The sequence below is a fragment of the Accipiter gentilis genome, chromosome 12, assembly GCF_929443795.1.
Source record: "Accipiter gentilis chromosome 12, bAccGen1.1, whole genome shotgun sequence".
In the NCBI taxonomy this organism is placed as follows: Eukaryota; Metazoa; Chordata; class Aves; order Accipitriformes; family Accipitridae; genus Astur; species Astur gentilis.
In genome coordinates this window covers 4,584,662-4,609,801 of record NC_064891.1, presented here as the reverse complement: position 1 = coordinate 4,609,801, position 25,140 = coordinate 4,584,662, and the positions used below count along the sequence as shown (strand labels likewise).

The following is a 25,140-nucleotide window of genomic DNA, read 5'->3' as shown; positions in this document are numbered from 1 at the left end:
TGCATACTACTCAAATGAATAAAATCTCTTTTCTTGGAACAGGGCCATCTCTAGCTGGGATGCAGACAATGCTGCTATATTTATCATATATTTGGTTAGAATGTGTATAATGAAAAATATCCCATATTGGTATGAAAGGTCCATATGGAACAACAGTAAATTATGATTTGTAAATCAAAAAAATATCCAAGCCAATGAAAAGGACCATGGAGAAATAGCAACTGCTGCACCAGTTTGTGGGAAAAGAGGAAAAACACTTTAAAAAAAAAATATCTTACACCATACTTCCAAGAAAGGAAGAGTATGTGATCGAATGAGAAGCCAACATTGGAAATGACAGTGAATTTTCTCATGAACTTAATTTATAGTAAGTCCAGACTCACATACACATGTTTAAAAAAAATGGCTATTTGGCTAAGGTCTTTTGATAGATTAGGTCACTGTATAAGAAGCTTCTGATTATCAACATCACCGTATTCAGCAATTACCAACAGTTTGTAAAACCTAAGACACTATTTCTACTGCCACCATTTTACTTTCTCTATCTCAAGGAAACTGTGTTTAAGTGATTTGACCAAGGTCACACAAGAGGTGGACTGCATCTTCCCTGTTTTGCCTCTAGCCGAAGTTAAATGGGCAAGGTAAAACAGAAAGTAGTCCATAATGAAGACTGACTTTGTGAGTGGGTGTAGCTTCATACTTGCAAAGCATTAAACTGAAAGCAAAATAATAGTACAATACTTCTACAGCCAAATTTTGCAATGTACTGCTTTCCACTCTGTCCTGAATCTGATGGACATGTGTTTGTAAATAAGGACATCTTCCTAGCAATGAGGCTGGATATGAACTTATCAAACAAAAGAAGAGAAGAAAGCAAACATTGTTTCTTCTTAGCATCTTTTCACATAGTTGAAGAAACCATAACCAAAATTTACATCTGTCTCCTCCCTCTGGAAAAAAAAATAAAAAAAAAATTAAATCCAGCAACCCTAAAACTTAATCAAAACCAAAGCACAGTGCCTAGCCTTTCTGTACCAGAAGAACAATGGGAGAAATAGAGCTGCTAAGTGAGGAAATAGTATAGGTCAGTGGAAGAAATTTCTGCCAAGGTAGCCACATACAAAAGGACAAATGACATACAAAAGCATCTTTCTGCCAGTGTATTTTCCTTTGTGCCAGGAGCTCTCCCAGCAGAACAGAGGTGGACTAATTTTTCTTTATCTGCGAATTTCACTGGCTACTTCATGCTGTTGGAAGATTTCTAATACAGACTGACTCTCAACTATTTCTGGGATACATCAGCCTTACACTGAAAATGGTGTTTCCCTTGCAAGAATCACACAAGATTTTGTATGAAATCAGAAACTTGCCTCTAGCTGTAGTGAAGGAAAGAAAACAAGGCTTTATACTCTTTGGGTGTGGGACTTTGCAAAGGCACACACAACTGCTAGAATACTCATTATCCAGTGATGAAAAGAAGCTCCACAGAAACACAGGTACTTTTGCACTCCCTCACTGTGAAATCTGGCATGAGCCTCAACAAAATTGAAATTGCCAGTGACGACACCTACAAAAATAAAATTAAGTATAAATCCTTCTACTAAACAGGTGTGAAGTTCTGCTAGTCATGATACACTCCAAAAAATCTCTATCAATAAATTGACATTAAACAATAAAAGCTGCTTTTTTAACCATTTTGAAGAAGTGTCATAATTTTGCTTGTACACTAGTTTGATGAGCAGAAGTTGAGCTTCTCACTATACTCAAAGCTGCATCATTAACATAAAAATGTATGACATCTATAAAAGTTAATAGGCATAACGCTAAAAGCTGCCAAGTATAAGAGCAGAATAAAAATGAAAGCTCTTCCCTTCAGAATCCCCGTAACTGTGAAATCCATACCCATCACAGCACTGTGCCCTAGGTTTTTCTCCTCCAAATATAACACTGCCAGAACATTATTTAAGCAGTGCTGTGAGAGCTCATTACATTTTAGAAACACAGCCACTCTTCAATAAACTTACAAAAACCCACCCCAAACATATACAAAATAGACATATTTCACAAAGGGATTTCAAGTCACACACCAAACTAGGAGTGAATAAGTCTTCTCACCCCATTTTAAGTACTACTGTTAGCTTGCTTAAATGAGGCCTGGCATCACGCATTATCTGTATCCATGCTTCCAGACTGGTGGCGATACCCAATAAAGAACAAATCCAGTAAGTCTGTTAATGAAGGTTTTCTTATTACCATGCTAAAGTGTGGAATGGTTGACGTCTGCAGTCTGTCAGCTCCTCCAGCAAGATCTGATGCCTCAGAGGAAGGTATAAATTGCTCTCCAATTGACCTACTCATCTGTACATAGGCACAAATTATCTCATTGAAATATATAGGAGATCAATAACAATAGAAATTGGATTTTATGCGTGTTTATCTCATTCCACAATTAAGCCTCAATTGTTCTACATGCCTGTAACAGTGCTTGATGCTGTCTCTGACAAGAAATACAAAGCATAAGCTCAAGCCTAACTGTGTTTAAGAAATCCCTACACTCCAAAATAGATGGTTACTTAAATCAGACTTATAAAATCACCATGCAAACTTATCAGTGCAGGTGCAAAGACTCATTGTTTCCACTTACAATGATTATGAGAGAAGAGGATGATCATCTTTACAACAAAGCAGACTGAGAATAAGCACATCACATCAAACAAGTTTGATAGGGTAGGCTGGCTGAGTAGAATTTTATGATCCCCCTAATAAAATATTTGTTGAATTCCCCAATAGGTATTAGTGGAACAGGACATTAGTGGACCAAGCATGAAAGTTGGCCATTTGGTCAGGCAAAAAATGTTTTCTACTTCATGTCCCTGTTACTAACCCAGCAATATCATTCTCCTGGAACCATTAACAAATTCCCCTCTGACTATTATACTGCAAGCAGAAAAGGAAGAAACCAGTTTTTACACATTAGCAAAGCCCACATGATCTGCTTCTCTCTGCATAGCTTGTCTCATCAAATAGGAGCTCAAATACAACCTAAACCTCAAATGGTTCAAAAAAAATTACTGTTCAGGGATCAGTTTGTCTAAGTCAATATCCATCCATCTGTGGATGAAAACAAAGACATTATTTGATAATATACAGTAATGCTTCACAGACTTCAGGATGCATAATTCTTATTCTAGCTCATCACATATGGATTTAGACAAGATGATTTCAGTTTACCCCTTCAACCAGTTCGGCTTTTGCTCTTTAATTCCAGAGAGAGAGTGACACGTAGACAGAAAAGGTGGACAAATAGAGTTAACTGAGTCAACAAACATGGAAAGTCCATAGCAGGCAAGAAGAACCAGAGTTCAGAGGAAAAAGACACTGAGCAAGACAGCAGCTCATGGAGACTTGGCACTGAAAGCTCTGCTCTCCTCCAAGAGGAGCTCAGGAAGCAAGCACAGGAAGTCCTGTGCAGCAAATACAGGTGTTGCCCAGTACTTCTCCTGTGTGCACACCTTTTACTGAGATGCCTGCAGAACTGAGGCATCTATCTCTACAATGCTTCGGAAGGAGCTCTTGTTTTAGCACCACGTTGGGTTGATGGCATGAAAAAATTACCTCCCTCCCAGGAATGCCCATTTCAGCAATGTGGCATGTACCTATGTCAGGACATTGGACGTTTGTACCTTAGTAGAGAGAAGACAGACATTACTTGTAGATTTTCAAAGTGGAAATACAGTAAGTATTCTTAACAGTTTCTCATCAGTCACCATTTCATACCTCCTCTTTCTTTCACTGCTGGAATCAAGACATTTGATTGCCAGTACCTCTTCCCCTATTCCTTCTACTTGTCTGCAAAAACACATATTTGTATGATTGTCCGCATACATCATAGCTCTTTTCTCCACCTTCTTTCTTCCCTATAGGGAGAATATCCAGGGACCTTTTCAGTTTCCAGCAACTCTTTGTATCCTCAGGTGCTTGCCTTGTGCTGCCAGGTATATGCGTACAAAGTTGAATGTAAAGTCTTCCTACGACCACATAGAGCAATGAATGAAGTGATGAGATGAAAGGAAACAGCAGCTCCTTCACAGTGTAGGAGTATCATGAGGCGAGAAGGTGTCGTAAAATATGTTCCTCTAGTCTAAAACTGTTGCACTGGAAGAGTGAGATAACAGAAAGTTGCCTGCAGTTACATTTAACGATATCTTGACTGTCAGTCATTCACAGAAAGTTGTTATACATCTCAAGCTTTGGGTTCAGTTCTTTCCCAGGGGTGTGGGGCTTATTCGGTATGCAGATCTACAGTGAAAGCACAGGCAGAGCTATTCCTTGGATGAGACGTTCTCATCTCTAGCCCTACAGTTCCCTATGGAAATACTCTGGGTTGAACTCATACAAATAAATGTCAAAGGTACCTAGGCAAATAACAGTGTTGGGCACTTCTGTAACTTTCCAGGTATGAAACCCTAGCTTGCTGAATTGCACTGTTGTGACCTGCAAGCATCAGTGGGGCAAAACGTACCACCATGGGAAGAAAAGACTATAAACAGTCGGTGTCCCTCCTCTTGGAGCCAACCCACTGTCACATGCTCTGCATCAAAGCCAACAAGCCACATGCCAGTTCCTCTCCTCCTTATCGCATCATGCTTTCTCATTTGCCGATTTGGCCTATTAACATAGTCTAAGTAAAAATCTTAGCTGGAAAAATGGTTTAAAGCACAACTGATGTATGACAGATAGATAAGTAATGTCTTAATACACAGTATTAAGTATTACAAAAGGTTGCTAAGCCTCCTGTTTGCTGCAATCTCACATTTTATTTATATACATTGTGGTGTATGAATACATGCTCATATCTTAAACAAAAACACAGAAATAAAAGATGCAACAAAAAGACAAGAAATTATTTGGTACCAAGGTTATTTGGATAGCTTCAAGGACAATTCTCAGTTACCACTCTTTACGTGGCTCTCTCTACATGTTATAGTTTTTTAATAATACATAATGTTAAACCTTCTTGCTTTAAGAGCTTCTGCTTGAGGCCTTACAACGTTTTCTTGTAAAAATGTTTCTAAATGATAAAATCTCCTGTAAAACTGTATTTGCACTTAGACAATTTATCAGAGAGCTCTTTGGTTATAACTGAGCAGGGTAATCTCAAGGGAAAAAACCCCCTCTAGCACAAATGAAAGAGCCTAACACTGGCTGCCTTTTGCCCAAAATACCATGTAGTACTCTGCTACTTGTTTTAAACATGACCATGACATTCACTAATGCCATTTTTTAAACCAATGTTTCAGACTCAGAACTATTCTTTCACTATAAATACAGAAACCCCTTTGCACAAGTGTTTAACCATCTCCACATAGTGCCCTTCAAGCCTCTTGTACAGTAAAATGAAAAATAAAAGAAAGACACATTTAAAGCAGCACTGTGTCTGTCAACCCTGGAGTCGAATTCCCACAATTGCTTCTTCAGGGATTATATGTTTGTTTAGCCAGTGGATGCTCTTCCCAGGGCTCCCAGTGCTATTCAGGAGTTGGCTGGAGGAAGTTACCACTTGTGCTGTGGAGTTATTTGGTGAAGTGTCCTGCTTTTCCTTCACAACCCTGCACTGCAGTATACACAAATGAATTACACACTCTGACTGCTCTTTATCTGAAAGCACTAGTTCATCACATAAAAAATTACAAGTGTCAAATAGCATAAGTGTAATGAAAATAAATTTGCTTTGCCTTGATTTTCTCTTCATATTTTTGAATAGGTTATTGCACTGCATATGCTGTAATAGTACAATTTCCAATAGGCCTTGGTAACTTGTTAGTAGAGAACAATATATTACACTGTGTGGTAATGTCTTGCAAAGACAAATATTCTCGGGGGAAAGAAAAGGAAAGAGTGATGGGTAGAAGAAATTATAACTGAATAGGCAATAAAAATTAAGTAACTTTCAAAAGAGACCAACGACTTAGGAAAACAGCCACAACTGGAGACAGCTTTGACTGGAGTTTATTACTAATGTACCTGCAATAATAATTTTAACAATTGCTAGTAGGTGGGATGACACAACAGTACTAATACAATTCCCAATCAATTTTCTCTCCTCCCTCTCTACCTAAATCTAGACATTAAAAAAATTATGCTACAGATCTGCATTTTATTAATAGAAAGAATAATTGAAAGAATTTAAAAGCCAGGCAGACAAATTTCTTTGAAGTTTTCTGCTCTAAAGCCAAATAATCAAGTTGATTCCAACTCACTACAATGGAGAGATGGGTGAACAGGGAGGCCTCTGAGTGCTTTCTTGGCATGTTGCCACTAACTGAACGGCAGTTGGTAATTAATAACCTTTATCTAAACAATAATTCATACAGGATTAAACTGCCTTACAAATGCTATGGCTTGATGCTGCTGAAATTATTATGACCTAATTTTAAATCAGTTTTTTCAATGAAATCATCCCCTGACCCCATTCTATGTGTGTATTTTGGCTTACAAGGGGGTGGTAGGAGGCAGAAGGATATTTGATCTGGTGAGTCACAACACACCCACCCTTTTTTGGCGGTTCTTACGTCAAACGCATTACAGAGTTAAGCAGCCTAAAAATCTGCCTAATGAAGAGAAAGTTAACAGACAAAATGCCAAACTTCTGCACATTGTACAGAACATCTTTGTCAACTTCAGATAAGTAATAATGAGTATATTCATAATTCTGGCTTCCAACTGGTAAAAAAGACACCAGAAGGACAAAAATAATAAACAAGTTATATCACTGTAGGAACAGGCAGGAGGAGAATCTTGGGAAGATTCACCCTATTAGACTGACTATTTTCATATCAATGTTGTAACTATCAACTTCACACTAAAAAATTTTGCGTTTCAGGAACCCTTCAAAAGAATTCAAGCTTTAGAGAAAAGAAGAAAACAGTAAAAGATGTGCATTATGCGCTAGTCTGGAACTATAAATTGGAATGAAGGTTTAGATGCAGGCTTGGAAGAGGGAACTGTATATAGTGCCTCTGTATCTATGTAGTCAGTACTGGGAACCAGCTTTGCCGACATACATCTTTTTAAGCAAACGGAGACTCACATCTACCACCAATGTTATCAGCAGTACAAAAAAGCAGTCACTCAGCCATATTGAAGAAACACTGTAAAAAGAGTATCTAATTTCTTTTTTAAGTGATCTCTATTTTGGTAATCACAGCTTGATAAAATGTGAGCAGTACAATTATACACTATAGATAAACAGCCTCTTTGGACCAACTTTAATTACTTCAATTTGATTAAAGAGATTTTTCTATCTGAGTTTGCACTTCAGAATATTTATTAGCTGGTTGAAAATATTATCACCTCAGCATCTAATTTGGAGAATGAAGAACCTTTTGCTTGCTAAAATTGTCTCTTTAAGTCAGGAACAACATAGCAAAAGGCATACACTAGTCATCAGAAGTCCCGGGCTGTATTGTCTGGTATCTTTCATAATACGCAATCCACACAGGTAAAAAACACTGTCTTAGAAGCCCAGATCCTGCAAGCAGACACTGGATTAGGAGACATACATTTCACTATCACAAACTTTATATACTCCCTTTTAATATGGGCCATTTTTGTTCTTCCATTTCTCAGGTACACAAGCAATAACCTCAAAATGATAACCTCAGCCATTTCTAGTGATGGAGAAATTAAAGGAAGCATTCAGCACTGTTTATAGCATGCCTTAGTAGCCTCTATTCATCCCTTTGGAATTTGTTTCTCCTCCTGCAAACATTTGAAATGAAATGAACAGGCAACACTGAGACAACTGCGCAGTTGTAACTCCCTGCTACTTCGTGGGGTGAGGGTGACAGTTTAATACAGGTGAGCTTTCTAGTGGTACGCTTGTTTAAGGCTCTGCAAGACTTCCCAATGAAGCCATTTCTGAGAATCTTAGGATTGCCCTACAACCAATTAAATTACCATGTTCAGCACTGCTGAAGTTGTTATCCTTCACCTTCAAAAACATTAAAAATGCAAATTAAATATACATTATATTAACTGAATAAAACATGAAGCTCTCTTGCCCTCTTACAATAATGCAGAGTAAGGAGCAAAAAGTGAATCAGGCAATAAACTTGCTCTTGTCTATCCTGTATTCAGTTTTACTTGGAATGAACATATCTAATTTGTTTGTACAGCTATTGAAAACAACCAGAATGTGATGCCACGGGAAGCAGGTGAAGGGAATGGAACAGATTCGTGATGCTCAGGGATGTCAAATTCTTGCTGCTAAGGTACAGTGCCTTTCAAGTGATAGCAATTACTATCCTCTGAAATATCTCCTCTACCCCATCCCTGGATTTCTCAGCCTCCAACAACACACATTATGCTAAATGGTCCTCTCGGGAGCCTCCAAAACTTCTGAATGGCAAGTGGTACTAGCTCAGTCTGGGGAACGTTTCTCTCTTCTACTTAGACATCTGCATTGCATTATCATAGCCTTGCTTTTTCTGACAGATCACACAATTCAGACAGCCCTTCAGAGCAGCCCAAACTCTGACGCTGTAATCAGATAGGAAGTCTGGACTTCTGGCTGCTGCAAAGAGAGACAGTGGGGAAAACCAGCAGTACTATTCATAAAAGGATGCATTTTCAGTATCTGTTTACATAATTTTCTGAAAACAATCTCATTCATCAAGGAGAAATGCTTTCAAATCAATAAAGCTAAATGTCTATAATCCTAAAAGTTAGCTGAGGAAATAATTGCTAATATGCTGGTATTAAATTTTAAAATGAAACTTGAAATAGTGGAAATTTTACGCAACACTAAAAATGTTACTGTTGCAATACTGAAGGAGCGCAACCCAATAGCGATAGGCCTCTCATCAGTGTGGTTTCAACCATCACAAACAGAAAAATGAAAAATTATAAAGGTGATAAAGACTTAGAGGACAGGTTATAATTGGTACCAGTCAGTCTGATAACCGTGTAAGGCTGAGATAGTGTGCAGGTATACTCATGGGAAAATACATATTTTATAATATATTTTAAAGAATACCAAAATTAGGCTTTGTATAAACTGCTATTTACCTGGAGAGGCAAAACTACATGAAATGACAACTGCCCCTAGAGCAGTTCCTAGTAAGATCACAAGACAGTTTGTCTGTAATGGAATCTTATATAAAAGTTACTTATTCTGCAGAAAATTAAATGCTATCCAAAACCTCATGTTGTATAGGTAGAGAGCCAAATAGAACACTAAAACAAAAGATAGGAAAATTCCACCTCCAGGAGCACTAAGAAGTTTTCTTCTGCTCCCTCCTGACCCTCTTCTCCAGACCAGATAAGTTGTTTACACACATGAGAATATCAAGCAACAAGAAAACCAAAGCAAAGTGTCCTCAATAGTAAGGGATTTGTTTGGTTGGTTTAAGCCCCTACAGATTACAATGAATCTTTGTCTCAAGTAGTCCGAAATTTGAATGCTTTAGATTCTACATGCAAGAAAATTTGTTTCAAAATAGCTATTCTTAAGTAAATATCTTCCTGGACATTCATAGCCAATAGTCTCTGCAGACTGGAAGAGACCACAAAAAGATTCGATCAGAAATAGTTAATCCACTTTTAATTCATATCCTAGATTAACACAAATAAATTTCTCAGGGTACAAAGCAACCTTCAGCCCACTTCGGCCCACTGTAGATTTCTTGTTACTGGTCCATATGACCACAGCCCTGCAGATCTGTAATGCAGAGGTCTGCTACGGGGAACATAGCCAAGGAGCATGCACTCCTTCCAAATTTAGTGAAGTCCAGAGTACAGTTTAAAGACAAAACTCGGTTCAACTGTTTCAAGAGGCAACCGGAAACAGCAAAGGTAAACCTCATAAAACAGACCATTTAAGTTTACACTTGTATACTTATGCTCTATATAATTCTATAGCGACAGTCAAGATATGAAATCTTATTATTAAATTTAACTTACATGAATCTGGAGATAAACAATTTAAGAAATAATCAGACTGCAGCAGACTTCGAGCAGCAAGCTCTAGGAGAATTGATGAAAAGCTACCAAAAGCAGGTAAACATTTCAAAGTTCACTTTCATCCAAGTGTAACATACAACCTCGGAATCATATTTTACTTTTCCAAAAGTCTGATATATCCAAAACTGCAATCTATTCTACCTAGATATATATTCCAGCTGCCAGATGTAATGACTCTGCATGACGGACACTTCTGCCAAGTAATTTTTATGCCAGGTAAAGCTTTAGGAAATTTCTATTTCAAATGCTCAAGTTACTGCTACAATGATAGCTTTAACTGAAAAGATTATTGATGCATTTTAAGATCACATCATGTATGTTCTTGTAGCCCTGGTAACTATAAGAATTTTATTACAGGTTAATATCCTGTATGTACCCAGACACACCTCTACCCAAAACTATTTCTTTGGTGTTTTTTTCTAACCGCAGTACTTTCTTTCCCATTAATGCATTGCTAGGTATAAATACCAAGAACTTATACAGATGATCGATTTGAAGAAATATCCTCAGATTCCTTATATTAGCTGAAAAATACAAACCCATTCCTTTCTTGCAATGTCACTGTTCAGGCTTTCTGCAGAATCCAACAGAGGTTCCAGACATGGATTTCTACTCAATTACTGTTTTGAAAGTGAGTGCTAGACAATCAGGCTTAAAGCCTTCGTATCTGTTTCTGTGATCTATACACCATTTAAAAAGACATAACCCAACCCCATGGGAGATAGCTTTTCAACTCTATTAACAGAATTTGAGAGTCCTCAGTGGAAATTGAAAGAAAAAAAGAGATCCTGGGTTAGACAGCCACACTAGACTTAAATTATTCAACCCATGACAGGTATGTGCATTTCATATTTTTCTAAAGGTTTCTTTCATCTTCCATTACAAAACAAACAGATACACAGATGTATTTTAGACCTTGGAATGATATAATTTACTCTTGCTTGATAAATATTTATAGTTAAAATAGATTTGGTTAATTCTGTGTAAGTTCTTCTGTGTGTCACAACTGAGGCCCTCAGAGGCTGCAATCCTTTCTTCTCCAGGTTCCACGAAGAAACAGAAAGAAATAGCACAGGTTTTTTTGTGCACACGAGTATTTCTCCAGCTTTTCCGTAGTCTTTATAGAATACAGGTCTCTACAACATAGATAACTATTTAGTACTAAACTCTTCTGACTTAATTGAAAAGTTTGTTAGCCCCTTCAGTAGCCACATGTAGATACCCCAATACTTCTAAAGCTCTCCAACTCTGCAAAGACTGAACAGTAGTATGTGTGTAAAGACTTACACTTATCTTTTGAAATCAGAATGGCCAGCATAATTCATCCCAAGAAACAGAGCAATTTGAAAAGCTGGAGAAAGCGATAATTTCCTACATAAGAAAACTTTCATTCACTCTGTAATCCTGCAGCTGAGTAGCGAGTAGAGATCTCCTGTGATGCAGAGATCTCACCAAAAACTGCATTCAAAATCTCTTGCTTCCAGCTGGGATGCTTGTTTCTCAAAAATGTACAAACCCTCTTATATAAGTAAAATGAGTCTTGCAATGAATCCTACACTGCTTCCCAGGTGGCTCCATATCACCAGTAATGGTCAAAATCTGAGGAGGTTGCAGGGAAGGAAGACTTCAAGCCATTTTTATTGTGCTACAGTCAATAAACACCTACATTTTTGTTTACTTTGCTTCTGCATCTTCTAGAAAGCATTAAAAAAGCCACCATGAACTTTTTGCATTTGCCCTTTGGACAGTTTATCAAAATCTCTAGCATTAGCACCACTGCATTCTAACATGCATGATATTAAGCACATTCGGAAAGGCACTAACAAATCTTTAAATGTTACTTTCACATTTTTCACTTTGTACCATCCCTCACTATTTTCCTACACATCAGTGGCACAGTTCAGCTTGTCAATCTATGAGAAAGAAATCTTCTCTAAAAAAAAATGACGGCAGTCTGTCTCATTTGCTACTTTGCTTCTGTTGCTTTTCGACAGACCTTTCTTAAATTTCCTATATTTCAGCTACTTTTACTAAGATTGAACACCCCTTTGAATTGTGAAGAATCTGAGTTGAACTCTGAAATAAATTCCACTGAAGTGTAGCACCCACCAAGATCTCATGCAGCAAGAAGACTTTGCAAAACACACAAATACTACAGTAAGCTGATAATTTATGTTGATTCCATTTTGTTTCCATTATTTTCAGCCTTAACTTCGAATAAAATCACAAGAGACACACTGTTGCGTCTATGGATTTTTTACATGTAATATTTTCCAACTTGCTATTGTACAACTGATCTCGCTGAAGCTATCAGAAAGAGTTGCTGAGCCTGGTGCTTCCAAGCATGAGTAACCATACTGATTTTCAGAGGTAATTTAGAATCTGGAATTTTTATTCTTTCACAATGCCAGCTAAAGCTAAGTACTTCTGTTCTAGATTCCTGTATATTCCTGTCATAAAAACTGGCCAGATAAAAACAAGCAATGTCAGAATTAACCAGCCAGAAATAACCAACAGGAACAAACTGGACAAGAAGAGAAAAGTGTATATGTTATGGTCACCCCTTAAAGAAAAGCTCAACCAGTTCTCTAGAATTTATTTGTGGAGGAGGATACTATGGTTTAGCAATACAAGAAGCATTCATATGAATAAAAACTACTCAAAGTTCTGCTTTTCATTATCAAATCAAATGTGAAATCACTTACCCACAGACAGTTCTGAACTTACTTTTTCTGCTGTAAAATAAATTACTTCTTCAGTTTCAGATAAGAAAACAGCATCTGCTGATTCATAGCAGCTTCTAACTTTCCCATAAAGTTAGATTGCACATGAAATGAATGTCTGAAGAGCAGAAATCACCCAAGGAGAGAGGAGAAATGTATGTGAACTGGCAAATCTATTACATGTATCAACCTAGTTTAGGGACTTGACACAAAAGTCAGAGTTAGAAATTCCTGAGATATGATCTTGGCACGGTCAAATACATTTAACAGGTACATTTCATTTAAAAAAAAGCAATCTGAGCTTTGGAACTAGTTCTGCTCAAATTCCAAGGAGTCTTAGGATTACAGCATTTGCTAAAAAGCAAGTATCTTAACACATTGACTTTCTTGCTAAGTTTATTGAAAGGAGGAGGAATTGAGACTAGCCATACCCAGCCCCATTTGTCACATCCACAACTGTCTTTTATATGTGGAAACCAATTCTTAAAGAATTTTGATGCTACATAACACATCACAACCTCTCAAAGTATTTTTGATGGCATCTTGTCTGCAAAGAATCAGAACCTACCTCAAGCAAGCCTTACTGACCTAAAGGCTCAGCTGGCAGAAGGCTTAAGTAGCACTTTACATGACCTAAGACTGCTTATGCTCCCTTATGACACAAAAAAACCCTTCACAATAAATTTTAATAATATAGTTTCAGGCATGAATTGATGAGGGTCAAGAGACCTATGCAGAGAGAAAAAACCAAAACACTGTTACAGAAATTCTTCATGGTGTACTGCAATATAAACAACAAAATGTTGATTTCCTCCAAGGCACTCCAAAAAAGAAGTATGTTTTCTGCTTAAAAAATTGTGAATTGAGTGTGACTCATAGGGCCAAGCAATAACTGTGCATGGGCCATGCTGACCTTCTTTTAAAAGGTTAATCCTCTAAATAATGAAAGTCAATGAAAAAAAATGTTCCAACTACAGAATTCCTGTGAACTATCAATATAATGCTCTTACCTGGCATTGACAGATACAATTTGCCTGTTAAGAAGGAAGCTGTTGTTACTAGCAAAGACTGCAAAGAAAAGTCTTGCTTCCTGGAATACAGAAGAATGCTTTTCTGAATAATTATATATTTTTTTTAAGATAAAGTAGAACAGTACATCTTTTAATGCCATAGGTGAACTAAGACAGCAAAGAAAATTACTTTCAGACATCTTAAGTTAGTGTTTTCAGAGGTTTGTTTGTACTCAGCTACTACTATTCTAAATCAAGGTCACTGTGTTTGTCTAACACAACCAAGTTAGGCAAAGTACTACTTGCTTCTGTGCTGCACAGGTATGTCTAGACTCTCTCCCCTGTCATCAGAGGAAGCAATTTCTACCCCGTGATATGTGGAACTCAACGAGCCAAGCACAGAGAAGAGCATGATTTTGATCCATTACTGCCAAATTAAGATAGAATGAAAAGTATATAAAAGTACATAAAAAAAGAAAATATTGGAGAGGCAAGAAAACCAAGTGGAAGTTGTTTTTGCCTTTACCTACACATATTGACTCCCTTTTCCTTTCTTCTATCAGAGAATTAGGATTAGCAGAGTTCAGGAAGAAACTCAAATTTCGTATGTTTCAAGTAGAACTACCAAGCCTTTGAACAAGTGTCTTGACAAGTCCGTCTCTTTGCATCAGCTCACACTTCAGATTGCACCCATTAGAGAGCACGTTAGGTGTTATAATCTAGGTAATTTTTTTTTTTTTTTTTTTTTAAACTCCTTCTGGTAGTCTGAATGGATTTCATCTTCTCCAAACATTCCTCTTCTCTGTTCAGGAAACAAAGTTTTGGCACCCCTTTTCACTGAAACGGCAATCTCAGAAAGGCACAAGTCTCTTCTCTTAGTGCAGCTGGCTTCTTCTGCGTTTGACCAATTAACAACTGTTTGCTTTCTGCTTCTGGCGCATAGCATTACAGCAAAGCTGGTCCAACATCTGGCTGCACCTGGAAGGGGGGATCATGCTCCCTTCCTCTGCCCTTTGCAAGGGCTGGCTATCACTATGCTTGCCACTGAGCTACAGCTTGGTACTAAAGAGACATAACATAACATTTTTGAAAAAGAAAGCAGCTTCTTGCTGGCTTTCTTTCCTGCACCAGGTCACGAAGGGATGGGATGAACATAAATTGTTTACCTGTAACATGAAACTGCAATTTCTGAGTACAGCTCTCTGCTACTTTGTGATGACCGAGCCCAGTACATCATAATCCTCTTGCCATAAAACATAGTGTCAGAAGCAAAACCTCTGTAGGCTTTTACTTATTTAGCTGTGTTTTGTGGCCTGGCACTCTGGAAGATTAATTGTGATTTCAAACTTTTTTCCAGATATCACAGGGCATGGCCACGACCTGCAGCCGCATTTTCTTCTTCCAGCAATAGCAGAGGAGCTACAGCCACCTGGCACAGTCATTTGGGCAACCAGAGGGGCAGGATGCAAAAATGCTGCTAAGATCTACAGGTTTCTGGAGAAAATACGCCCATAAAGGAAACAAAATAATGAATACCAGCTGTGAAAGAAAATTAAGTCACTGATTTGGGATTGCTTAAATATATCCCTGCTCAGGAAAGCCTTTAAGCAGGTGCTTAATTTCCACATGAAGTTAAGTCCCATGTGTTAGTGCTTTATACTCTTACATAAAGATCCCAACCCCAAAACCCTCTTGTGTATCAACAGCACATGAGAGGCTCTGCAATGCTCCTGTGTCTATTCCAGGCTCAGAGTAAATGTTTTCTGATAACCATCAACACTACTGTTGCATCTCCCCCCACCAGGGCTCCACTTAACCGCTGCACCCTTCAGAGTGGCTTGGCTCACCTCAATACTCTTTCAGACTACACAACAAAGAATTGCAAAAGATTGGATTTTAAAGAGAAAAAAGTTTTAGAAAGGCCAGTAATCACAGAAGCTAAAGGCACACTGCCAGTCAAACAGAATGAACATTATAATCTCACAGCAGATATAATTCCAAAAAGATAACATTAAAGGTTATGGTTTTGTGATATGATATGTGTTTTAATAAAAAACTGCCTAGTTTCAGAATCTGTCCTTGTAACTGCTCTCTTTTGCTCCGATAATTTTTCATAAATTGGTATTTAGTCAAAATTACTTGGTAGTGTACAATATAAAGTGTCTAAGTAAGAGGGAACCAAGCTAAAATATAATTAATTTCCACATCTAAGAGAATGACCTTCATAATTCACTTCAGGCTTCACCTCCAGAGTGTCATGGCTCATTTCCTCATTATCAGAATTAGATTTTAAAACACTAGTGTCCTCCATAAAGTACACTTTGACTCTGATCATATACATAGAGAGAAGTATGTTTAAAATTATTTGAACCACATAAATACCCAATTTCCTCAAATACAGATCAGTGTACTTACTAAGAATACAGCCTGTGCCCAAAGAGCTAACAGGTTACAACAAAAAAAAAGCTTGTAAATTAAACAAAAGATATCTGAGAAGGGAAAGAAGAGCAAGGAAGACTCAAAGGGGAGAATTAAATTAATTAAGCAATTAATTAATTAACATTAATTAATTAAATTGACTTTTAGACAAACACAGATATAGATGCATACCGCAAATACAGCTCTGTACACAGTCAGATATGTATTTGTACCTAAACTGTCAGGTGAAACAAAGACTTAGTGACTTTTGCTAAATTCAGAGAATTTTGTCAGGAGAAGCAAAAGCAAAATCCCTAATTAACATTATTTTACAAGAGGACTTGGGAGGACTCCATATAGCAGAAAACAATCGGATGCAGCGGTTTATTGCTCGGTAGTTGCCACACCTGACGCAAGCTGCCAGGCTGAGAGGCCTGTCTGGGAATATACATTCCTGGTTGGACAGTGATGATTGGCTGCTGTAGTGATTCTAGTGGACACTGCTTCACAAAAAGACGGGGAGGAAATCCAGATAGGGTGTCCATTACTTAAGGAGATTACTTTGGGGGACTGATAGCCTAGGGTGCTAGCTAAATAATTGGCATCTAGGAAGATGAAGCATCTCTCATTTGCTTTGTCTCTATACTTCTGTTTGTTAAAATACCCCAAAAGCCTTCAGGCACAGTGGCTTTAAACATTTTAAATGTACTACTGATATTATTTAATCACATCACAATTTGTATAGCTCTCTTAAAAGTAAACCACTGGCAGTGTGTCAGAGTACATTAACACGGCAGACTGAAGCACCGTGTTTAATGTATGAAAACATACATCGGGCACTTGTGAACTGCAAGTGAAAATGTGCATATTGCAAAATCAGAAATGATCCAATCTGGATTTAAAGTGGAAGTACTGCAGAATATCAGCCTATCTAGCTGCTCCTATAGTAATGTGATAAAAATCACTCTGCACTCCAGCACCAAAGGGCATCACACGCATCCAGTTATTTATTCATTTATTTGATTTTCCTTTTTAAAAGAGGGAAAGAGGTTAATAACCTGACTCACAGTCACATGCTTTTTAAGCAAAAACCTGGGAAGGAAATTCTTTCAAGCTTATTAAAATTTCTGTCTGTCATTTGAAAGTGAAAGCTCTGATAGAAATGTCAAAATCTGTCATAAAAATGAATGTTTAGCCAAACTTTGGCAACTGGCAATGGCAAATGGCATCAGTGTTAGGAAAATGACTCTTGCTGTTTTAAAGTCATGAAGAAGCAGAAGGAAAAAAAGGCTGCAGAAAGGCAGTGGGGTACGTAATGCAAACTCTGAAACACTAGTCCTTGGTTTGATGTGTAGTCGTATGCAAATACCTCCAGCCATATTGTTGCATCTGAATGCTGTGATGCAGCCAAGTCTAACAGTGGGATGCTATTGGGTTTCCCGGTCACCTGAAGAAAAGTGGTTTCCATACAAACACTAATATTCTCTCCTTGAACCACAACAAAGACATGCACCAGTCACAAAGTATATGTTCACTAGGTTGTAGGTACTCTGTGAGACAACATGGATAACAGTAACTAAAAAGATGGCAGGATCTTGCCCTAGCCTGCACTATAGAAAGCCTCTTTTTTTCCCCCTTTGGCTCAGTGATTTGGAAAGCATATGTCAGAAAAGGCTCTTCAACTGCACTACTATCTGTAGTTTAAAGTTTTTAGGTTTGCCATCTGCAAACACTACGGACTGCTGCGGTTTGCACCTCTTTTCCTCAAACCATGTTTCTCACATTGCTTAAACTACCCTGGAGAAATCCATTCTTGATAGACTGATTTTTTTTATTTTTTTTTTTTTAATTTATTTGGATTTGGGGAGAATTTTTGGAGCTGAAGATAACAGATTTTTTTTATCTTCAAGTACCTGGAAGTCCACTGCAGCTTATGGCTGCCAGAGTTTGCTTTCACACTGGAAACAAAGATAATGGAAAGTTGTCTTGCAACTGGAGAAAACATTAGTACAGAAAGAATTAGGAACTAGAAAACATTGGAGCTCAAAATTCAAAGACTGGAGAGTGGTGGAAGTCTTGCAATTACTGTAACTGCTGTAACAGTATGAGGCCTTAATCAAAATAAATCTGATCCCCTTTTACAGTTTGCAGTATGCTCTGGGTAGATTATTTCCAGCAAAGGAAGGTCACAATAGCTTTGAAATCATTGCTGAAAATGTGTTAAATATGCATCCTGCTTCTCGTAAACTAAGCCTCTATTACACATCCCTTTTCTATATCAGTCAATGCTCACTCTTCCCTTCTCCCTGATCTTCTCCCATGCAACCACTGTCTTCCCAACTGTCGTGATGTTATCACCAGTGTTTTAAAATCTTTTTTCTTAAGCTGCCAACACTTGGACTCCCGTGGCGCATTTGTGCAAATTGGAGATCTGATTGATTTTGTGGGGCTAGCAGGACTAAAATGAGAACAAAGCCTGTGTAGGTGTACCAGGCTTCTCACCCAGCACGCTGAGAACAGGGCAGGCAGAGTGCCACCACTACTGGTACATTATGTGGATGCACAGAAGATAGGTAATTCAAAAGATTTTTTGCCATATTTTCTGAAATATTGATGATACAAGCAATTTGCAATTGCAAACATTTCCAACAGTTTCTGATTTTACAATGGGATTTTATATCACTATTAAAATGCTTCTCCTCCTCTTCTCTCTTAACTTTTTATAGTTCAAATCCTAGTTGAAAATGATTTTTTTCTTCCTCGGTATCAGTAATATTGCTTCATGTCAAAATCCATTTTATTGGAAAATAAGAAAGCAAACCTGGAATGAAATGGAAGGGCAGTGAAAGTGCAACCCTGTAAATGTTTAATCTCAAACTGAACATGTACTGGTTAATAAACAGCACAAGGAAGGCTGAGAAATTTAAAGAAATAAGTGATACAAAGTGAAAGGAAGTTCAACAGTCCATGAAATCTGTGGATTTAAACAGGTTTCTACTACAGCAGTAAGAGAAACAGGAAAGGACAACCTTATTACATTCATCTAGTCCCAAAGGCCAAAGCAGATGTATCCATCAGGCCATAATTTCTGACCATAAAACTTTGCTTGAATAAAATCCTGCATGTGACCTTCATACGTATTGCTGCCCTACAAACCTCTCTTACTCTACAGCTGAATCCCATTTCGTTATGAGTCACTGCCTTATTTACTTCACTGATCACAATAAGCTTTCAAAAGCCATTACGAAGGCTTGAGTTGGTGTCTGTAAGCATACTCTGGTGACTAACCTGAATGACAAAAAGGTTGGTTTAAAAAAAAATAAAAATAAACCCCACATATAGATGATTGCAATAGGAAAACTTGTCAAACGAAGCTGATTTCAAACAGCATCAGCCAAATCTATTTGTCATGCATTATAGGTAGCCTATAGAAGAAAACATTGGATCACTATAGAGATATTATTTAAGATAGCTAAAATGTGATGTCGAAAAAGGAGGTAGGAGAAGGGAGCAGGATAAAAAAAATATCGGCACCAAATAGAAAGAAAATGTTTGCCATGAGGTTTACAATATTGGCAATGGATCTCTGAGGACCCTACACACCTTTGGATGTGGGTCCTGCTGAGTTCTGACAACCCTCCAGATGCTGCGGATGCCTCAAGCACTGCAAACACCTGCAGAGTCTGCTCCATAGCTCTTGGCATGCAACTGGAAATGGCAGCATGGGGGGTGTAGAAACTGTGCTGCCCAAGGAGGGAGATCAGCACAAGCCAAGGTATTAACTTCTGGTTCAAGTTACCAAAGTCCCCCCTTCCTTCACTGGCCTTGCAACAAGAATTATGGCAGACAATAACACCTGCATCAATGGAAAACACCTTCCCTCAAATATAAACAAATCAGTATTGCAAGAATACAACTTTGTGGAAAATGTGTAGATGACAAGGAGGGTTTAGGGAATCATTAGCAGTAGATTGAAACAGATATTTAGTAGTCTGTCTACCAAGGTAACTCAGCAGAGAATCCCACAAAAATGCACAGGCTATTGCATATTTTGCATTAGCCATTCAGCAACCATATGATCGTATTACTTATGAGAAATTAAGGACTGGAGGAAATAGCAGGCTTTGAACCATAAAATTTAGGCTTTAATTATTAGTGTATTGAAGTAAAACAAGAATAATAAAAGTAAGGGAAATATAAGAGAACACGATTTTCTGACAAACAAGAAAGAAGTGATATATTTATTTCGACCAAATTTCCCAGTGAGAGAAAAAAAACGCAGTCCATTAAAAGACATACAGACACATGACTTTTTTCAAAAATAATTACAGTTTAAGTATATTGTAGAACTCAAAACCTTTTGAAGGCCTATCCCACCCCTCTTTAAATATCTCTGTAAATTTAACTGTCATAGGAAAGGAAATAAATTTTATGCTATTATATAGTATTATTGCCACTAGTATGCATCTGGCATCATAATTCCTTGTTTTGTAGTGTTAAAATACCGACTTGCTACCATGCAAGAACTGACTATCCCTACTTCCTTCATTGTCTGTACAAAAAACCCCTTAAATTCCTGTTTTCCCTTTGTAGCACTCGATATGGACACAGCATAAAAAAGCCAACCGCAATATTCTTCCTCTCTCAACCACACAAGCACACAAATATTTCGAGACATCACATAAAAGAGTATTATCAATATTGTGAAGTACTTTGTATCAGAGGAAGAAAGGAAGAGAGGAAGGAACATGCCATGCTGGGCGTTTCCACAGGTGTGTGTCACTGACACATCTCAGCAACTGGGCTGCAGCTTCTGCGAGGGCCTGGTATGCACCATCCACATGCCTCAGCCACCCTTTTCAGCCACTCTCCTCCTCTGCAAACTCTCCCCTGTGCCCATCAGGCTGGAGCTACGCACACCAGGCCATGCACCTCGCTGGTCCTCATCCCAGCCTACCTACTGGGCTTGCCCTGGACTTGCCTCCCCCCTCGCAGGGCAACCACAACCTCATCCCATCCTGATGGGTGCCCATGCCACCCCACGACATTGGCAAGCAAATGTGAGTCGCACAGGAAACCGCACACATCACACTTGCTGGTGGCCCTCTCCGACAGAGCATATATTGCAGGGGAGAAAAATTTCCCTAACTTAAAGAAACTCAATTTCACCTCCTATTTCCATGCACTAGAACATACCTATATATTGTCCCTGAGGGCACTTCCAGTGGTATTATTGGGCACGTCATTCACAGCTCTTCTAGGATAAAAACACTCAACTTTGCAATACAGCCTTATCGCTCCAATCAGAACCCTTAATGAGATGCCCTAAGGTACAAATGGAAGACATTTCAGGGCACCATAATAATTTATAAAAACAGATTCAGAGGGAAGAGCAGTAAGTACCGCAGAGCAGCCGATCCGCTCAAATTCATTATCTTTACATCCCAAAATCAATATTAAGTATCTGAGTGTTCCTATTTACATTGTTTGGGTGTTACTTGCTAATTTTGCTAATAAAATGAAATAAGAGGTAGAAATAATACATGCTGTCCACTAGTGCATCATTATGAAAAATAAATTTGTAAATATCTCCTCTGTATCTAATGTCCTGTTTTATCGGTTCTTTGCTCATGACTTCTTGGTTTTTGAAATTCAAAATGCTAGGTAAGTTTAAAAACCTTCTCTATTCACTAAAAGGGGCATATTTTAGACAAATTTAGACCAATTTTGTTATTATTATGGCTCTAATGCTTTAAATTAACATTTTACCAAACATTAAAAGCTCTTTTTTTTAAAGGCTATTCTGTAGTTTAGACAAGATGAAAAAAAGTCAAAACCATAAAAAACCCCAGATATTATTAACTAAACCAGAGCAAACATCAAGCAGTTTATATAAAAAAATATTATAAATAAATAGTAGAATACAATAATAATTAAATAATATCGGTTTTGCACGTTAGGCTCTACCTGATGGGAGAGGCCATGATACCTCAGACTCATATTAGTGTTGTTATGCTTCTGAGAAAAGGGTCGTGCTGGCATGGAAATGGCAAGTTGGGGCATACTGAATGCCGTACACATTTAAAAAACATGAGATTTAGCTGGTAGTATTTCTTTTACAAATGGAATACAGAAACAGCCTGAGTGTTTAAATTCTCTTTTTCTTGTGTTTAGTATAGTGCACTTTGCCTAAGTGTTTTTCCAAGGGATAAACCACGAAATATGTGGCAACAGTTACAGAGGTCCCCTTCTCTGCTACTAACACTTGTAAGAAATCCAATTAAGAACAGGGGCAAGTGATATAAAGATGTAGAGGAAAGGAGAAAGTGAGGAAACTGGTGCAAAGTAATTGAAACATTACAGTGCAGCTTATGCCTATATTCAGTTAAAACACATTAAAAGAAAACACATTAACTGTGGCAAAATAGTTCAACAAGCAAAATTTCAGATATATGCATACAAAAGATGCAACCTTTGCTCTTCACTCAAATTATGTCAAACAAAACACAGGGCACTTAAAAGATAGTGAATATGAGGCTTTGATAGCCATGTAGGTGTATTTGACCATGCATTTACAAGAAACTGGTTTTACTGGCAAATACTTTCTTGAACTCATCAATATCAAAACAGAACTTTCACCCCCAATACATGTTAATAAAATTTATGTCAAATCTAGTCTGTCACATTTCAAATATTGACTATACCAAGATATTTTAAAAAATTACAAATGTAACTTTTGCAAAATATAAGTAATTGAATATTGAAATATTGGGTCATTAACGTCTTTGGAATGTTCTACTTTACTAGACACTCCTACTTGAAGTTAGAAATAAGTTGCCTAAAACATCTTTCTGTGAAATAATTTGCTAAGTTTCAGTGTTAATCAATGTTAACCACAGAGCATCAGCTAACATTATCCATCCTTGATGAATTGGAAAAAAGCTTAAATACTAACAGTTGCAGAAAGTATCTAAAAAAAGACTGACCTCACTTACCCATTTTCCCCTGCTGGATTCTAAAAGTATCCAATAGCTTCAGTTTTTAGATTGGCCTTTTCAGATTCAAATAGATTGAATTGATTCTGATTGGAATACTTTCAAAATCACTTCTTTTTCTGCCTCAGCGTTATCAGGCTCAGACTGTAACGCTTCTCATGACACAGGTCTATTCACTTGTAAAACTTAACAAAACAAAAAAATTCCTAAATTCTCAAAAATGAAGAATGTCACTGATAAAAAATTGTCATATAAGCATTAAAGACCTTTTCATTAACATTGCCTTTTCAGTGGTCCATTGAAGCAAAACAGGTATTGACCTTTGACTTCACAAGTATCAGAGCAACTGTTTGCAAGTTCGCTGCTTAAATCTCAAGTTCTACCTCAAGTATCAATACGGAGCCAATAAGGATATAGAAAGTCATCAAAATTTTGTTTTCTTGTTAAGAAAAGTTTAATAATATACCTACAATAAACATTATCTGTGACAGAAGTTAGTGTGCCAGAACAGCAAAGAAATAACATACGCTTAGGAAACAAGTTTGAATCCATATTTCTGAAGACTTCATATAGCTGTCTTTCCAGACAACTGCTCAGTCACACCAGCGATTTACCAATCCAGCTCAGAAGGATTTCAAATACTGACTCCTGTTATCATCCTACTGCTATCACAGGAGCCCAAAGCAACACCCTGATCTGTTGTCAAATAATTGGGGAATGACAAAGAATGGACTGAATACAAAATCATATTGGATACAGGTGCCTTTCTGAGTCATCAGGTTATCTCTAATTCCTCCTATAAAATAGGTAACTTCTTCAGGTGTATGTTCTGAAAAGGTTATCCACACAACAACCTATGGTTTCCGACTAAGTGCTGTTAGTTGCACAAAATTAAACTGAAAAGTAGCATTAAGAAGTCATAAAGTAACGACTATTGGTTTGACAATAACTTCAAAACAGCCTGCAAAAGAGGGAAGATGTAGGCAAACTGTGTCTGACTTCTCTACCATTTTTCAAGAGCCTTTACTTACAAAATAGATAAAAGCTAAGTTTATAGCTTGAAGTCACTAGACCAACACAAACCATAGTAGCTAAATCCAAATTTAAATGCGATAACTTAATATTCTATATAAAGAGAAGCCAACAAAAATTACAAATTTCTCATAAAGCTAGGAAGCTGTCAGGGTAGCATTTTGCATATGTCTGCAGAAACAACAGCAGGAAATCTGTTTAGATGTCCTACCTTCTTGAACCGCCTGAAATGGATTGTTGCCATCCACAAATGTCACTGAACATGTGATTTTCTCCGTTTGTAAGATTTCATCGTTCTGGTTGAGATCAGCAACTGCCATTCGAAAAACTTCCTCATCTTTTTTGGCAGATTCATCAAAAATTGCCCCTGGAGGGGAAAAGAAAAAAAAAGAACAAAAATCACATTGCACCTTTCACGTGCAGTATCCCAAAGCATTAATCATAAGCACTTAAGACATTTTAAGCTATAACATTGTCCCTTTGCTCACTTCTGAAGAGCAATTCTCTCAACATAGAGCCCAGAAACTACTTCACAATATACAGAATTTCTACATTTTGAAATAATTTAAGACATAAAGTGAAGCACTGATTCCAGCTAGAAATATTGGGGAAATCTAGTTAAGCACAAAACAAATTACCTGCATAGGAACATGGCCAAGAAGTGAGAACTAATCACATTTCCAAACATGCCATTTGATATATTGAATGACTGCAACGGGCTAAGATATGCATTTAACATCATGTCTAGTGACAATTAAAAAATATAAAGTTCAAAAGAGGTGAGAATAAGCCTAAAATGTTTGCAGCACTAGGAAAATTGAGTTAGAATTGGCAATCATGATCAATAGACAGGTCAGCAGCCGATATAAACTATTTCAGACCTAAGTCCTATTGGATTTGTAAAGCAACCACTCCAGCTAACTGTCTGACTCTGTCTGA

At 37.5% G+C, this 25,140-nt stretch overlaps 1 protein-coding gene across 3 annotated transcripts in view; it reads right to left on the bottom strand.

Annotated features, from left to right (window-relative positions):
* GRID2 (glutamate ionotropic receptor delta type subunit 2) overlaps positions 1-25,140 on the bottom strand; it is a 744,443-nt gene that overhangs the window by 568,359 nt on the left and 150,944 nt on the right. For all 3 annotated transcript variants that reach the window (XR_007507799.1, XM_049815125.1, XM_049815126.1), the window contains exon 2: positions 24,413-24,568. Coding sequence is in view for 2 of the 3 variants with exons in the window: in XM_049815125.1 (XP_049671082.1) it covers positions 24,413-24,568 (156 nt within the window). In the remaining variant the exon portion in view is untranslated. The remainder of the gene's footprint in view (positions 1-24,412; positions 24,569-25,140) is intronic.